The sequence below is a fragment of the Planococcus citri genome, chromosome 3 (assembly GCF_950023065.1).
Source record: "Planococcus citri chromosome 3, ihPlaCitr1.1, whole genome shotgun sequence".
Lineage (NCBI taxonomy): Eukaryota > Metazoa > Arthropoda > Insecta > Hemiptera > Pseudococcidae > Planococcus > Planococcus citri.
In genome coordinates this window covers 51,780,764-51,798,868 of record NC_088679.1, presented here as the reverse complement: position 1 = coordinate 51,798,868, position 18,105 = coordinate 51,780,764, and the positions used below count along the sequence as shown (strand labels likewise).

The following is an 18,105-nucleotide window of genomic DNA, read 5'->3' as shown; positions in this document are numbered from 1 at the left end:
TGCGGGATTATAAAAAGAAAAAGTAGAGGAAACCATTAGGTGTTTTGATGTGTTGATAGCGAAAATCGAAGTGAAAATTTTCAATTTCCAGTGATTTATTTCGTAGAAAAATGATCGCATAGAGTGAAATGTCAATATTTCATGAGAAAAAGTTTATTACAAGTGTGTTAAAGAAATCGTAACAGTTTGCGAATTACTATTTCAATTAGTCAGTTTCACAATCATGATTGTAATTCGGCGAAGATACTTTAACAGTAAGTTGTTTTCATTGTTTTAAAATTGTTATTTCTTTACGGTATTTTCAAAGATTGCGAAATGAATTGACGTGAAATTTTTGGGCAAAACGTGAACCATTATCATCGGCGTATCATCATTGAAACTGGATTAAATATGTCGTTCTGTTTGAAAATGTTTACGGACTGTAAAACAAATTCAGTTGTTTCAAATAGGTAACCGATGTAATGTAATACTTGCGTCAAAGAATTTCGTTAATTAATTAATTTCAGTTTTTGTAATTTAACTCGAAAATGAAATCATTTTATTAGCAACGTATTATAGATCAGTTTTATTTTTTTTTACCGTAGAAAGTATGGCCATGCTGGAATGAGATGCTGTAATGGATCCGTTTAGCGTAGCGAAGCTAGGAGATGTTACTATTCAGCGTGTTACAGGCAAACCTGATGAATCGAAACCTCCTGAAATTAATAAAGACTGCTGCAATGACGTGATCTCGAACAACGTCATTGCCCCTGAAATTCTTTCCAAGTTATCCTCAAGTATCAACATCACAATAAAACCAAACCCATCTAGTTCATCTGTAGCAGCAACAACAACAACAACTAGAAATTTGGACAATGTAGTTAATTCATCCGAGTCAAAACAAATTCAACTTAATGAATTGAAACAAATACAGACTGATCCGAACCTTAAAGTTCTTTCTTTGGGCCCCGGTGTAGAGTTAAGGAAAAAAGAGAACCCCGCTAGTAACGTCGTTGAAAGTGCCGTTTCACAAACTGAAGAAACTAGCGAAGATGCGAAAAATATCGACGAAGATGAAGAAAAAATTGACCAGAAAGATGACGAAGAGGACGCTGACGACGATAAAAGTTTGTTGAATGACGATGCTTGTGATAACGAGGAGATTGAGAAACTCGTGTCCGATGAATCCGTACCTTCTGATTACGAATCTGAGGGTGAAAACGAAAAACTATGTGATGCCGAAGATGACTTTGATACGAAAATGGATTGTGATTCATCTAATGAAGATGTAAAATCGGATTCTGAGGACGTGAATGCGGTGCAAGATGATGAGGCGAAAGAAACCATACCGGCGGAAGATCAGCCTGAACCACTAGGAACAGATAACATTAAACAAGAATGCGTAGAGGAGGATTCTGCCATTGATACAGTTACTAATCAAGTACCAGCTGTTCCTTCCGAAAAATTACCCAGAGCTGGCAATTCAATCGAAAATGTCGAGTGTAAAGAAGAGCAGTTTTCTGACGAAGAACAAAGCAGCACTGAATCGGAAGATGCGGATGATGAATTCGATAAATCGGAAGGTGATAGTCAAAATAAAGCACCAAAAAAGAAAAAGAAAAGAAAACCAAAATCCGAGCCCGGTTCAGACGATGATTCCAACGAAACAAAAAAACAGAAAACATCTCCAGGTAAATTATTATTATTTTTTAAAATCTGTGTTGCTGTTTCGATGATTTATTCATGGCGTTTTTTTTACGTAGCTGATGAAACTGCTGCGGACTCTGAAAATGACGATAAACCTTCAACGGAAATGAAAAAAGGTTTGCTGAGAAAGAACATCAGAGAAGTAATGGATGAAACTAAACTCGAAGAAGCTACACTCGCTGCCCAAAGGCAAGAAATGGAAAGACGAAGGCGCGTCCAAGAACAACAAAGAATTATCAGAGAAGTGAGTAATTTGGTTCAATGATCTAATTTCTGTAAGGAAATGCATTGTAATTATTGAAACTAACGGTCGGATATTTTTATGTGTTCAGGCCCAACGACAGTTGGCGCTAAATAGGCAAAATAGTAAAGTGCAAGCTCGTGTCCTGTCTCTACTTCAAAAAGGAGCTACTTCTATCATCAAAAAAGAAGAAGAGGAGGAGGAAGATATGGTAGAAGAGAGTAAACCGAATACAGTTGTGGTTAAATTATCCACGGGGTCTGGACCTCCACAAATTGTCAACAAAAAGGTACGTTCAATTTACTGTTGACACGAACGTAAAATGATGCATTAGATATTTTATTAAATGATTCGGTTAGAAAAGTACTATATGTAAATGTGTATTTTAAGCGATTTATTCTATATTTTTTTCAATTCAAAGGTGCTGGATTTACTGAAAAAACAAAACAGCACGGCTGAAGAAGAAGAAGAAGAAATGGCCAAAGAAAAATTGGTAAATTTATCAAAAAACTTGGATAAGCCGCAAATGATGACAGCTTCTGTATCAATAGCACCTATAAAACAAGACTCCAAGCCTATTGAAGTAGTCAACGACCAAGACGAAGAGAAGGCAAAAGGTGAACATGCGAACTTGTCATCTTAATATGCGAAAAGTATGAAATTAATTTTCGTTTAAAAATACTTTTTCAGATGTTGTTATGATAAGTAGTAGTTCTGGTGAAGAAGACGATTGCATTGTTATTTCCGAAGAAGAAGAAGAAAGTGAGCCTGATGAAGATCCTACCAACAGTGGAATGCACACAAATGATTTGTATAATATTCCTGACGAACAAGGTCGCGTATTGATAAACGTTGGCCATCTCGAGTCAGAATCCGATGTATTTTTAGCGCCTCAAATTGCCCGTATTATTAAGCCCCATCAAGTAAGTATAGGAGTATTGTAGAAATGAGATTTGAGTTCATTTTCTCAATAATATTTCGAATTTTTGTTTCAGATCGGAGGAGTAAGATTTCTTTTTGATAATATTGTCGAGTCGTTAAGTAGGTTTGAGACATCTGAAGGATTTGGATGTATATTGGCTCACTCTATGGGTCTCGGAAAAACTCTTCAGGTAATATAACGTGTGTTTTGATAATTCATTTTTTCATTTCAAAACGTTCACGAATTTTTTCTGACTGCAGGTGGTTTCATTTTGTGATGTATTTTTACGATATACCGAAGCGAAATCGGTATTGTGTATAATGCCCATAAATACACTGCAAAACTGGGTTGCTGAATTCAATATGTGGTTACCAACCGATCCTGAAAGTTCCCCTCTGAAAGAACAAGGTGAAATTTTGACTCGACAGTTTCCAATTTTCGTATTGAACGATAATCAGAAGACGTTAAGCGCTAGAGCGAAGGTAATTTATTTATGGCAAAAAGCGTATATAGGAAGATGATACGGATTTGATTTTGAATTGGTGTCAATTTTCCAGGTTATACAAAATTGGAACGAAGAAGGCGGTGTGTTACTTATTGGATACGAATTATATCGTCAACTAAGTTTGAAAAAGCCTCCAAAGTCCAGAAATAGATCAAAACGAAAAACAGAAGCTGAAGAAGATTTAGAGGATGAAAAGTGTAAAAATCTTCTAGAATGTAAGTCATAATTTTTCATTCATTTTGTTTACTGGGCCAATTAGATAATTTTCTCTCCCTGTAATGATTCTAGAAAATTGAAAATTGGCATTGATTGTTATTTTTTTTATAGTTTTAGCTTTTTAAAATCAAAGTATGGAATTTTCACGTAGATTTTAACGGTTCCAATTATGTTCTAGGCATGTACAGCGCTCTTGTGAAACCAGGACCAGATTTGGTGATTTGCGACGAAGGACATCGTATTAAAAATAGTCACGCGTCTATTTCTCAAGCATTGAAACAAATTAGAAGCAAACGGCGAGTCGTTCTTACAGGATATCCACTACAAAATAATTTGATGGAATATTGGTAAAATACATGAAATAATGGATGAACGAAATGGTTCGTTGAATGGTGATTATAAATTTTCAATATTTTTCTAGGTGTATGGTCGACTTTGTCAGACCGAATTACTTAGGTACCAAAACAGAGTTCTCCAACATGTTCGAGAGACCCATTCAAAATGGCCAGTGTATCGATAGTACTCCTCAAGATATTAAATTAATGCGATATCGTGCTCATGTCTTGCATTCTTTATTGGAAGGATTCGTCCAGAGGTAGATTATAATTGGTCCTATCAGTTTTTTAATGTTTTGTTTGAAATTTATCTCTAAACGAGACTGATCTCGATCCGCGTGTTTTCTAGACGAAGTCATTCTGTTTTGCAACAAACACTACCAACCAAATACGAATACGTGCTGTTATTGAAATTAACGCCGTTACAAAAAGCTCTTTATAATACGTTTATGAATGAAGTAGTTCGTACTAAAGCAGTTCCTAATCCGTTGAAAGCTTTCGCAGTTTGTTGCAAGGTGAGCAAAGTTCATCAATTTTCATTTTTTTAATGCAACGTTGCGATATTTTTCATGTTTATACGTTTGATTTTTTTTTCTTCTCAAGATTTGGAATCATCCGGATATTTTGTACAATTTTTTGAAAAAACGTGCTGGTGACGAAGAACTAGACTTGGATATTGAAGAAACCGCAGCTGGCATTGGAACTCCAGCTTCAGGTCCTAGTACACCGATGACACCTTCAACGCCTCCTCATCAAGCTGCGAATAAAAGAAGTCGTAATCGAGGAGGCAAAGCTGGCAAAGAAGCAAAGTTACCACGCAAGGTGAGTGATTCATATCAACAGATGGATTATATTCTTTATGGTGACTCCGACTAGAAAAAAATAGTTCTATTCTATTCATTGCTTAATTGTTGGTCGTCTTCATTTTCAGAACTCTCGTGTTAATTCATCGCCGACGAACGCAAAAACACCGCTGATCGCTACAATTCCACCGAATACGGCCAATACCACAAAGTTGGCATCACCAGAACGTCCAGCAAGCACGAACGCTGCGATGCCTTTCGATTCCTTCGATAATCAGTTCTCGAATTTCAACCAAACGAATGAAAATTTCCGCGAATTCAATCAACCTAATAACACGAATCAGAACTACAATGATCAATACGCGCCAGAATACGGATCACAGAACATATCAAACAACCAAGAATACAGCGGAACAAATTACCAACAGAATTTCAACGACTCGAATTTCTACAATTCGGGGTTCAACCAGAATAATTTCTGGTCTGGAAACAACGAAGGTGGAAACTACTTCAATTCAAACGCGCCGGCTCAACCAACGGAGGAATATTTTCAACCGAACGCCGCGTCTGGTAATTCTCAGTACGGATCGTCGTCCGAGTACAGTACAAACACGGAAAATTCTCAGGGAAACTATAATAACTCCAATTACAATTTCGATATGAATTCGCCGATGAATTATCAGACTGAGTTTCCCATAAAGCAAGATCCGGGCGCGATGTTCGGTATGGGCGACAATAGCGCGTCTGGCAGCGGAGATTTAATGTTGGACGGCGGTTCTGATTTGAACAACCAGGCGTTTTCCGGCGTTGGCTCAAGTGGCGAGATGAATTTTAGAGATAACTCTGCTATCTTCGATTCGAATAATATGACGCAGCATTTCGAAAACCCAACTGCGATGAACAAAGCTGGCATAGACGGTGTGTCAATGTTGAATAACATGAACGAACAAGTTCGTAACAACTTGAACGATAAAATGCCGAGGAACCGACAACAAGGCTCAACGACGCCAAGGCGTGGTGCTCGAGGACACAGCTCCGGTGTCAGATTACCGGCGAATAACCAGACGAATTTCAATTCAAATTTCGGCGTTGGCCAACCAGCGAAACCGAGTACCAGAGGCGCCAATCGAGGTAGAAATACCGCCATGATGGGAGTACGATCCGGAGCCGTTGGCAGACCTCGTAACAACCCGAATAAAGTGGCGCCGGCGCGAAACGAAGAACTCATGAAATTCAAGCCAGGATTACCGGGAGGTGCGCCAGTTCTGAAACACGGTGGAATACCCGATGGCCAGCAGAACTTCCAGAATATGGCGCCGAATATGGATAACCAGGCGCATTTGCTTAATAATCAGATGCCAGTGGGCGCCGACGATTTGAATACGATGTTTACGCAGAATCAGATGAATCCTAGTTTCTTGGATTCGTTAAGAAGCGATGAATTATGGAATCCGAATCCGGTGGTCGATCAAAATACTCTGTTTCACGATCAAAATTATATCTACGAAGAGGCGAATCAAATTTTGAACCCTGCGCAAAATGCACCCAACTTCATGGTCAACGAACCGCCTAGCTTATTAGGAGGCGTACGAGCCACTCGAGGCATGATGAACGAGTTACAAAATAATGATAACTTATTCGCCGGCGTTCAGCAGAACTATCAGCATAGCGGCAGCGCCGCTACCACCGCCGCCGAACACGATTTATTCAATTATCTTAACGAACTGAACACCTATCCCATATCTAGTCATACCAGTTTTATGGGCTTGTTAGAAGGAGACGATAATTTGGGAATGAATCGTAACGCCGCATCCTCCGATATGGTCTTGAAAAATACCCAATTTACGGGTCCTCCTTCTTCAGCCGTGAACACGGCGCCGATGAATGACGGTAACTTTTTAGAGACTGCGATGCAGTTCCCGAATACGAATTTGTTGGATCAAACTAACGCCATGAGTGTACCGAGCGCGGATCTAATGGCTGGTAAAAATACAGCGATTTCTTTCGAACCGAACCAAAGTGTTAGCTCTTCGTCTACGTTACCCTTGGAGAAAGACGTCAATCAAAGCATAATGGGTTTAACTCGTCGAGGACAGATTACCTTGAAAGTGATCGACAAGAAAAACGAATCTCAGCCCAAGCTAAACGAACAGAGCATCATGGAACAAAGTAGATTGGAAGTAGGAGGTGGCACTGGAGTCGGAGCTGTTGCTGGAGGCGCAGGCCATGCAATGAACGCGCAGCAAAATCAAGCTGCTTTTCAAAATGTTCAAAATCGTCTGCCTTCTATCGACGTTTTCAATACTAGTCAAAATTTCGTTGGCCCTGCTCGAATTAGTCCCGAATCCGGTAACTTTACGCAAATGGACCAACAACAACAACAATTCGCCTACGCAGATAATCAAGCTAATACCAACGTCGCAAACGCCAGTCTAGCCAACCAAACGAACTGGGAAAATTTCGACGTACAGACCGCACAAAATCAGAAATACAACGTTCAACAATCGATGCCCGAAAAACCTCCTCAACAGTTCGGCGGTTTCAATCAAAATCAGCGAGTAATGCTGCCTAAAGAATCGCCTCAATTCGATCGTCGTAATGTGACCAGCTCGACTTGCAAACCTGAACCGGTCGAGGAGAAACCCGCTCAAATGCCGCAATATATCACTCCTCCAGACAACAGAGCAATGTTCAACCAAACGATGACTTCGAATATTCAAGAGAATAACTCCAAAGAGGAGATGCACAATCAATACGTCAGCTCTCAAAACGAACACAAGAAAATACTCGAGGAAAAATCGAACAAAAGTGTTTTCACCGGATCAACGGGCCCGACGAGTAAATCGGAAACCGCTCGAAACATCGCTAACAAACAGTTGGCCAAGATGAACCCGCCAAGTTCGGTTGCTCCGAAATCCGCCGAAAAGAAGCAGCCTCAAAGAAGAAATCAATCGCAAGCCGCCAGAAATCAAATGGCTGCCAAACAGTTCCAAAATAACGAATCTTTCGACGACTCTAGACAGTCTTCTTCGAATGCTACTCCTTCTCCGAGCGGTATTTCGATGAAACCAAATGTATCAACTGGTTCTGGAAAAGTTACTATTAAAACCGAACCGAAAGATATAAAATCCTCTGGGGAGACTGAAAACGATGACGCGAAAATGCCGGCTCCTGATGTACCGGTTCTAAAAAGTGTCAAAGAGGAACCGGGCATACCTTACGATTGGGTGAGTATACTTTCAAATAGCGTAATATTGTTTTTGTCGCGGATGCGTATTTAACACGTTATGGGTTCTTTTTTCAGACTAACGAGTTTTTCAAAGATTACGAACCTGGTAAAATCGAAGCATCGGCCAAAACTTTGATATTGTTTTGCATGTTGGAAGAAATCATCCCAATGGGTGATCGTTTACTACTCTTTAGTCAATCTTTGTTTACGCTCGATCTGATCGAAGATTTCTTACAAATGTTCAATATTCCCGGCACCGAAGATAAATGGGCTCGTAATAAGAGTTATTTTCGTAAGTATTAGCCAGTGTAATGTCACCTGGGAAGTTATTTTGTCGAAATGGTTTCATAATGAAATATTTTTACAGGTCTTGATGGCAGTACCTCGGCGCTAGAACGTGAAAAGTTAATCAACGAGTTCAACAGTAATCCGAACGTGCATTTATTCTTAGTCTCGACTAGGGCTGGTTCTCTAGGTATTAATCTCGTTGGCGCAAACAGAGTCGTCGTTTTCGATGCTTCGTGGAATCCCTGCCACGATACTCAAGCAGTTTGTCGAGTTTATAGGTTGGTACCGAATTTGAATTTCGTATCTTCCTGTTTTTTTATTTTAGTGTGTGGATTTCTAAAGGGTAATACATTCGTATTTTGTTTGTTTTCATAGATACGGTCAACAGAAGTCGTGTTACGTGTATCGTTTCGTAATGGATAATTGCTTGGAGAAGAAAATATACGATCGTCAGATTAATAAACAAGGAATGTCAGATAGAGTAGTAGACGAATGCAACCCGGATGCTCATCTCACAATCAAAGACGTTTCAAATCTTTGTTGGGACGATGAGGAAATCAGCGACGGCAGAACGGATTTCAACGAATTTAAAGATCGATACAACGACAGCGTTATTCGAACGATTATCGAGAAATTTAGTCCGAGCTTGTCGAAGGTAATTTATCGTTCGTGTTGAAACGCCAAGCGATATCTAGAAACGTTTTTTCTTGTTGAATTCGTACTACGTATTTGACGACGCGAATGTATTTTTGCAGGAACCATTCCAACACGAGTCTCTTTTAGTCGATCGTAAAGATAAGAAATTATCTCAAGCGGAGAAACGTATGGCAAAAAGGAGCTACGAAATGGAAAAACAAGCCAACGTTCGGCCCTCGTACGGTTTCTACACCAATCCTCAGTCAATGCAGAATAGGTGCGTGTTTGATTGAAGAAGAAGACTAGTTTTTTTTTCTAACGTGGTATTTTTAATCGTTTTATTGTTTATGTATTCGGTTGTAGAGCCAACAAACCTATGGCCAGTGTTCGTCCGATGCAAGCTGATAATAATCAAGCTCAGAGGGAAAATCCTCGACGATGGATACCTGCTGAAGTTTGGCAGAAACAAGGAATGAGTGCGCAAGAGATGATATTACCATTAGGTGCGTAAGGAAACATAACGAACGAGCAAAATAAATTTCAATCGAAGAAAATTACGTTTTTAATAACGCGAGTATTGTTTTCAGATGTGGTGATACCTACAAACACGTCGGATTCTCGTTCATCCATCGTTTTAAAAGGAGGCCAAAAAGTCATGGTGCTGAAAAGTCCGAAAGGAATTTACATGCAGCTTGAAAATGGTAAAATTATCGCTATCAAGACGGCGATGAAACCGGCTGTGGGTCAAAATAAACCCGGTACGCTGCCTCGCGCATTGGGTATGAATACCGGAGGTCTAAAAATGATACCACGACCTGGCCCCGAACGACCTATGCCTTTGGGAAATAGAAGAGGTACTTGTAAGATACATTGACGACTTTATAGATTTTCATCGTATGATTTACGCATTTTAATTTTTCCGTAGACGTAACAGTGTCACCGATAAGGAATCGTTTCGCTGGAAATATGCGCACAGGTGCGAATATGCCGATGGCAGGAGGAATGCGTCCAGGATTCCCTCGTGGACAAAGACCGAATCAGCCGATTGTTCGACATTTCCCTCTCGCGCGTCCGCCTGGTCCTCAGTCATCGTCTCCACGACCTAGATTACAAGCGCCGGGTAATAAACAAATTTTCGGACCTAATTCCTCCGTTACCATAAGCTTGGCGAATAAGAAAAGAATGGAGAATCAAGGTGAGTTAAACAACCCCTTCATTTTATTTCACTCTTATTTTAAATTGAGAATCCTCGCTTCTCTAACATCATTTTCTGTTATGCTAACAGAACACAGTAACATGACCGAAGTAAATTACGAAGACTACAGCGACGTTAATCGCCTAAAAGACATGCAACAAATCAGTCAAACGAGTAGAAAATTCGACGACGACAATTTAAAACCCGAACACTCCGGCGATAAAAAACCCCAATCTAGCGATTACCCGAATATGGATGAAAGAGCTCCAGCCCATTCCAGGGGCACCGATACTTCTTCGTTGAATTACGGCTCGTCTCAAATCTCCGAACCATCAAAGTCGGCTGCGAGCCAAGCCGCAGAACCGCCAACGAAACCGGGACCGTCGCAAAGTAATCATCCCAGATTCTCTGATAATACGACGAACAAACCGACTGCGAAGTATTCGGACGCGATTCCGGAATCTTTAAGATTTAAAAAAGATATCAATCTGACTCCGGTCGTATCATCCGGCTCGTCGGCGAAAAGTGATATCGAAAGAAACGCTGCCAACATGCCCAGCACGATGAAACCTAAAACGAATCTAAGCGCGCAGTTACATGGAGCTCAACAGCATCAGCAGCAACAACGACAACAACAACAACAACAACGTTATCCTCATCCGCAACAAAAATTATCTCAACCGAATCTGAAAACACCACCGAACCGAAGAGAGAACTTGATGGCGTCGAAAGTGGACCCGAACACGGCTCGAGGCAAGATCACCAAAACAGAAGCGTCCGACTTGAATATACCCGAATCGATATTGACCAAAAAAGACGTCCAATTATCTGTGAGAAATACAGAACCGGTATCGAAATCGAGCTCGCAACCAGCCATCAGTATTTTCCCAGTTGGTAAAAAACAAGAAGACGGATCTGCCGCTAGAAGTGTCACCGAATCGTCCTCCGGCCAAATGTCGTCCGGTTTCGAGAATACGAAAAACACTCCGTCGTCTTCGTCGTCCTATTACGGCGAATACCAGAAACCGTATCGGGATTATTATCAGCAATCTAATTATTCGTCGAATTTTCCGCAACATCAAACGCCCGAGTATCAGTCACAGTCGCAGCACTCGTTCGGATCTTCGCAATATCCTCCACCTGCTCAATCAGTTCAGTATTCGGGTCACGATTACGGTTCGGGGTCGTATAGCGGTAGCGAAAATTCTCAATACAACGTGAATCCGGTATTCTCCAATCAGTCTCATTCGTCGTCTGCACCGAACTCGTTTAATAACTACGATCAATATCGATGGCAGAATTTTCCTCAGCAATCGTCGAAAACTGAGTCGTCTCAACATTCGCCGGTGCCACCTGCTCCGCCACCTCAACAACCCCCTCAGTAGTCGAGGAATTAATAATTTATCGACGAACAATGATTTAAAATTATTTGTTATTTCAGTATTGTAATCCAGTAAGTGAACGACGATAATTGTATGCATCTTTTGAAGGGTGGGAAGGGGGTAGATAAAAGGTTCCTGTTTGAATGATGGTATTGTTTACCTATACCATGTTTTAATCCCTCCGCTTTTTTTTGCATTTCTTATTATTTTTTTTTTTTTTAAATTTAATTATTTATTCGATACCGTGAAATTATCATTGTTATCGCTAGTCACAACTTTCTTTTACGGATTTTTTTTTTTTGTCAAAGTTGTGATACCAAAACGTGATTTTATTTTTTCTGGGTATTTTTTGGTATTTTATCAGAAGGATGTTCGAGAATTGTGATACCTTGGGCATTAGTGAAAAATATGTTCTGAAATATTGATAATATTTTGCCTGATGCAGTATTTAAAAAAAAAAAAAATGAAATTTGACGTTGAATTTTGGACGATCTATTTCGAATTTCCATGTTGATAATTTGATAAAATACCCGGAACATATTGTCGATTTATCTACCTACCACAATGGCGTATTTTAAGGAACCAAATGTACGAATTACGAATTCGATAATACCTTTCTAAATTTTATTCGAACAGGAATTCCTTCATTGGTGAACATTATTTCTAAAATGCGTTGCTATTATTTTCATTCTTTTATTTCTCATCTAGTATAATTTTTTGTACAAAGGCCAATTCGCTGGAATATCGGTTTTGGTCTTTCGTTTATATTATACCTTTATATTTATATGTTTTAGATACGTTTATAAATCGATGTAGGTGTACGAAAATTTTATTGGAAAGTCCCGCTTTTTAAGGTATCTCTATTAATACGTACATATTTTTTCTCGTTATTTATGGTGAAAAATCAATGAGATTGGATGGGTAGTAAATATGTAGAAAATTAGTATATGTAAATTATCGACGGTGTATATTTACTTACGTATTGATATTATTATTTTTACGGAACGCTGTTATTCGTTTTTTTCTTTGTTCATATACTACTTTAATTTGATTGAATTTTTCATTCGTCGTTTTGTGTTATCAAGTTACGAATTCTAAATGAGCATTCGATGGTTTTGAGTATTTCTTTGATAAGGTTTTATTCGTGTAAAATTCGTGTAATATTTTACTATTTAAAAATTTTCGTTTAGCAAATATTATGGTGGCTTTTTATAGTTCTAAATTATTGGGAAGCATTTTGTTCGTTTTTTCTCTCTCTCTCTCTCTCTCTTTAAGTTAGCGACGAATTCATAAAACACGCCTTTTTTGTACTATCTTGTTCATACGAATGTAAAATTTATCAGCGCGCTTTACTTGTTTTTATTTTGTTAATGCTTTTTCTTCAGTTTTGTGTAAAGTATTTGTTACGGTAAAGAAGTTACTCATGTATTGAATGTTTATGACTAGAAAAAAAAACTACGAATTTCTTTCCTTTTTTTTATGAAATGTATTTTATGGAACAATTTTTATTTTATGTATGTGTTTATTACGGAAAGAATATTTTTGTTCTTTGAATTTTTTTTTCTGATTTTATAGTAATTTTTTTGTTCTTATTTTCCTTTTTTCTTTTTCCTTTTGTTTTCTTTTTTTTTCTTTCTTTTTTTTTTTACAAAAATGTAGAGTCAAGATTCGCGTTTGACCTGTAAATATTTACCATGTTATCAGTTCTGTTGTAAATAAAATATTTTTTCAGATAAATTTGCGTTGGTATTGTTCGGGTAGTTTACTCAGATGAGATATTCACAGATTTTTTCTCAAAATGTAAAAAAATCTTTTAAAAAACGATATACATACAACTACAGATTCGTCTTTACTTGTGAAATTGTACAATATCCTCGCATAACCATGATTTATGTACCTTAAATACAAATTCAGGCACTTTTGAAAACCCCAGATTATTAATATTATTGCAATATTCCGAGAAAAGAAAATGCTTGCGTATTACTTCGGATGGATAAGCAACTCGTACGACCACACCACTATTGACTGAACCGGCCAAAACCGTTCGCCTGCGCTCATTTAAATATACAACTTATTTGACATCGCAAAAATTTCCGAATTGGCCAGAAATCGACCCGAAAAGCGGCTATGTTATTAGGAGAATATAGGATATTGGAAGATGTTAATTCTTAATTATACTCCTACTACCAAACTATATCTACGTAGTTTGCCAATATTTCGAGAGATGACACTACGTATTGGTGAAAATTATTTTTAAAAAACCACAACCTAATCATTCTCAAGATACGAGTATCATTTATAACAAAAAAAAAAGAATACGTATTATTACCCTGTAAACTGAATACTTTTCAAAATTTCTGTTATAAACATGAAAATATTCTCAGAACTCAGAAGACATAGGTATCAGTTTGCTTTGAATAAAAATTTTAACATAAGATTTAAAAAAATTGTTTTCAACATTGCATGTACATCTTGAAAAAAATGAAATTTGTAGCGACAACATCAAGTTTACGATTTGATGTACCTATGCCCGATGATTCATGACTCATGCAAGACCAACAATAATTATTCTAATGTAATATTCTGTTTTCAATAAATCAGGGACAAAGTATGCAATTCTATTTACGTGAATTGCTTGTAAGAAAAAATATATTATTATCAGGGCGAAGAAGGGAGAAGGTGAACACTGATGAAAAGAATATTTACGTGAATTGCTTGTAAGAAAAAATATATTATTATCAGGGCGAAGAAGGGAGAAGGTGAACTGATGAAAAGAATAAGGTTAGATGCATGGGATTCATCTAGTACATTATTACGATAAAAAAAACTATTCAAATTGAGATTTAGAATTTTGGATTGAAAATTGTGTTTTGTCCCCTTCCCTTTTAATATGTTGATATTTTACTTTTTATTTCATTTTTTTCAACAAAAAAAAAATTACATATAAAACAATTTTTTATAATTTAATGTTTTTATATTTCTTGATCACAAATTTAGAGATGATTCGTTCAAAATTGAATTTTAAATACACCACTTAGAATGCATAAGAGACCAAAATCACATGTGTCCACCACTCTCCCATCCCCCTCAATCAACCTATTCATTTTGGTCAATCTTCGTATGAAATTTAAATCGAAACAAATTTTTATCGAAATAAAAAGTGAAGTAGGGCTATCGAATCACGTTAATAATAAAATAATTTAAAAATCTGTGTTTATTCGTTTTTTTAAAAAAAATAAATTAAAGTGTTGAGTTAATTTTGAAAAAAAAACAATCATTATAATATTTATTACCTAAATACCTACTTCACATTTTTTTTTTTTTTGTTGTTGAATTAGTCACAAAATTATGTAAGTAAGTATATTGTTGCATGAGATGAATAATCACAAGATTTTACCACTCTAAAAATTGATCTTTTTTTAATCGAATTATTTCAAAGAGACATTGAATAAAAGTTTTTATTGTTTTCAGTTTTCAAACGTACCTCCAATTGTCTGTAATATAACGACATCTTCAGGCTTGTTTTGAAAGTTCAAGACAGCTTTTCCCAGAGAAAAATTCTCACCATGTTAATCAACGACGTGTTTTTAGAGGGAAAATTATGCATTTAAAATCCTCGAATTAAAACCTATCTACCATTTACATTCGAGTAATATTTTCTAAATATCATGTAGTCTGACGAAAAAATTGTTTGCGAAATCAAAGTTCTATTCTTAAAACAACGAAAATGTTGAATGATATAATCCCAAAATACAAACAAACTTTTAATAGGTACTTACATTTGAGTAAACGAAAAAAAAATCTATAATCCACGAATCTTTAATTATTTGAAAAAATTTTATTTCAAGATACACTCATGAAAATACATAATAACTTGAACTTATATTTACTCCAGACATCAATGGTTATTAATTTTAATACATTGGAAAATCTAACATAGAATTTAGAAATACTATAAAATATACCTACCTACCTACTTGAAAAATATTGTGTAAAAAAATGTCTTACTATATGAGAATACAGAATTTCAATTGCCCAAATAAGTACGTGGGTTTAATATTCGATGAAGTACTTAAGTACAGCTCCAGTTTTTATAAAAACAAACAAAATATAAAAAAGAACTGGGATAAAAATAATCGTAATAAATATTAAAATAATTTCGAAGAAGAAAAAAAAACGGTAATTTCAATTTCATACGTATAAGTTGGGTAGGTAATAATAATTGTATTGTTACCACGGTGTATTAAACTTCAGTCACGCAGTTGAGACTGTTTTGGTTCATCATAGCGTTAAATAAATAATCCCTTTTGTTGAGAAATTAGTGTGTGACAAAGAGCCGCTTAAATGTTAGTTTTAAAGTAAATAATATCTCATTACGGGGATTGGGAAAATTTCCCAGTGTTTTGCCGCCTTATACTGTGTTCAGTAGTTGCTGGCGAAATATTGATCCGCTATATAAAAGTACGGGTTAAAACGAAATCACTTATTAAGTATAGTGCAATTTTTCATTCCCTTCTATCCGCGCAAGTTTCGTTTCTCAAATGTGTTATATTTATTTTGCGGAATACGATACAGGCTTTTCGAATACTGTCTACGTCATTAAGGTATTTATGTCGCTTTTTATCACCTATTACAATTAAATGGGAAATGGTCGTTCATCATTTTTGCTTTTTATGGACGGACGCGAGAAATATGTTAATACGGTTTTCGTGCCTGTAAGATGTTAACGTTTATAGGTTGGTCTTATTTTCGCATACTTATACTTGGTCGTTAAAATATTGAAAATAATTTAAAATAAATTTTACTAGGTAAGTTTTTTACGCGGTGTAATTAGCGTTGACACGATAACTAACTATTTAATATAATTTTTGTTAAATAGGTAGGTAGGTAGGTAGGTAGGTATCGATTTGTGCAATAATTCGAGAACAATCAAATTTTATTATGATTTTTTTTTATTTGTTTGTTTGTTTGCGGCGAATTAATTCGCAGATTCTTAAGACGCTCTGTACCCATTACCTACTTGTATGAAAATTGCTGAGTCTCGACTGCAGTGCACGTTTTAAGCATTTGTATGGAAGGTTCAACGAAATGTACTTACCGGAAACATACAGTTGATTGAGGCTGGTATAGGTAGGCGGTATATAGGTATCTCAATTTGGTTCATGCTGAAAAAAAAACTAGCTCATTCAGTGAACGGTGAAATATATGGGTCACTCTGTTTTATTAGCGGCATTTCGATTTTTCATGTGGTTACAATGAGAAGTACATTTTAAATAAAAGGTTAGGTACCGAACCATTTCTAGAGGTAATCATTTTTCCACTTCCGGATCATCCCCGTCAACAGAGATAAGTTCAACTTGAATTTTTATTGAAATTTTTTCTAGATGTTTATCGATAAAAAATTCGAGCAGGTATGGATGTAAAATTTACTTTAATCAGGTGTCAGAATATCTGAGCGAAACACGTTTCGACAAAAATTTTCTGATTCGGGGTTGAGCAAATTGAAAATGAATCAACTCTTCAAGAGAGTTCCAAGTCAACTCATTCAACATTTTTTTTTAAAAAAAGAACTCTGAATCGATGATTATTTTTAAGAAGTTCTACTACTTTTCAACTCTGTTTCAACTCTTTTGCCCAATTTTTCAAAATTATTCATCAATATGCCATTACCATCGCATTTCGTACTTCAATAAGTCGTTAGGAAAAATTTTCACATCACCACAAAATTTGATTAGAATGAAACGAAAGGTTCAATGTCGAGGGAGTTTTTGATATTTTCATTTTAGAATTTTTTGAAATTCTGGATAAAAGTATAAAAACTTATATAAAAGTACCTACTTACTGACTATTTCTATGCAGCATCAAAATGTTCTAACAATAAAAAAAAAAAAAAAAAAAAAAAAACATTTTGAAGTGGTACTGAACTTGTATGGAAATTGGAAAATATATGAATTTTTGTTTGCTTTTATAATTTATTTTTCGAATTAGATTTGAAATTTTGGTAATTTTAAAATTTTTTACATCTCATCTTTCCCTTCAGATTCCTGAATAAAATTTCAACAAATTTACAAAATTTTTGCACTTTTTAGTTTTTTTTCAAAGTTTACGTAAACGAGTAATTTTTTGGAATACTTGAAATAAATTTAAATTTTTTCAACATAGGTACCTATTAGACCTAATGGGAGACGATTTTTGGATGATTTGAGTTGATTTTTTGGATGATTTTTCTTTAAACATATTTTTTCCTATCTAGGGGTGAAAAGTACTACTTTTCCAACCTCGCGAGAATCGCTCGGATGTAAAAATAAGTACTTTCCACCCTCGTTCAGGAAAAATTACTTCACTAAACTCGGAGAAAAAGTGATTTTGGACTCGTGTGAGTTGTTCCCCTCACTTCGTTCGGGTCACAAACCTCACCCTCGTCAAAAATCACTTTTTCGGCCCTCGTTGTGTAATATACTATTTTTTTAATTTTTAAAATAATTTTTGAAATTGAAAAATTGTTGATTTCAGGAGTATAGAATTAATTTTTTGGAGATTTTTTTTTAAAAGGAAAGAGTAGGTACGTGTTTTAGGAGTGATTTCAAATTTTTTTGTGGTAAGAGCTTATTTTTGTGATGATTTCCAATGAATTTTTTTGCAGCAACTTTAAACGAATTTTTATAGT

The 18,105-nt window shown here is 36.2% G+C and overlaps 2 protein-coding genes and 1 long non-coding RNA gene across 7 annotated transcripts in view; 2 read left to right on the top strand and 1 right to left on the bottom strand.

The window, feature by feature from the left end:
• LOC135840124 (uncharacterized) overlaps positions 1 to 3,211 on the bottom strand; it is a 76,296-nt gene extending 73,085 nt beyond the window's left edge. For all 4 annotated transcript variants that reach the window (XR_010557700.1, XR_010557699.1, XR_010557701.1 and 1 more), the window contains exon 1: positions 3,202 to 3,211. This is a non-coding gene — a long non-coding RNA (uncharacterized LOC135840124). The remainder of the gene's footprint in view (positions 1 to 3,201) is intronic.
• LOC135840116 (uncharacterized) lies at positions 11 to 13,175 on the top strand. 2 transcript variants are annotated; one of them, XM_065356466.1, is made up of 22 exons: positions 11 to 254; positions 585 to 1,670; positions 1,743 to 1,930; positions 2,019 to 2,216; positions 2,349 to 2,544; positions 2,618 to 2,850; positions 2,923 to 3,039; positions 3,110 to 3,331; positions 3,407 to 3,569; positions 3,749 to 3,917; positions 3,992 to 4,165; positions 4,255 to 4,420; positions 4,509 to 4,727; positions 4,837 to 7,935; positions 8,013 to 8,229; positions 8,305 to 8,503; positions 8,601 to 8,880; positions 8,981 to 9,138; positions 9,225 to 9,364; positions 9,449 to 9,715; positions 9,787 to 10,056; positions 10,147 to 13,175. In XM_065356466.1, exons 2-22 carry the CDS (start codon positions 617 to 619, stop codon positions 11,439 to 11,441), a joined length of 9,024 nt encoding a protein of 3,007 aa, XP_065212538.1. In that variant the 5' UTR covers positions 11 to 254; positions 585 to 616; the 3' UTR covers positions 11,442 to 13,175. The 2 variants fall into 2 exon arrangements, with proteins under 2 accessions (XP_065212538.1, XP_065212539.1); XM_065356467.1 differs by lacking the exon at positions 11 to 254 and adding an exon at positions 312 to 449.
• A 2,727-nt stretch (positions 13,176 to 15,902) lies between these two features.
• LOC135840102 (GTP-binding protein Di-Ras2) overlaps positions 15,903 to 18,105 on the top strand; it is a 40,287-nt gene continuing 38,084 nt past the window's right edge. Inside the window, exon 1 of the mRNA XM_065356446.1 lies at positions 15,903 to 16,042. The gene's annotated coding sequence lies outside the window, so the exon portion shown is untranslated. The remainder of the gene's footprint in view (positions 16,043 to 18,105) is intronic.

Bases quoted from the DNA above. Each gene is read 5' to 3' on its own strand.
- LOC135840116 (XM_065356466.1), top strand. From the start codon at position 617: ATGGATCCGTTTAGCGTAGCGAAGCTAGGAGATGTTACTATTCAGCGT. The intron at 2,217-2,348 runs GTACGTTCAATT...TTCAATTCAAAG, and splicing joins CACAAATTGTCAACAAAAAG to GTGCTGGATTTACTGAAAAA. The intron at 3,040-3,109 runs GTAATATAACGT...TTCTGACTGCAG, and splicing joins GTCTCGGAAAAACTCTTCAG to GTGGTTTCATTTTGTGATGT.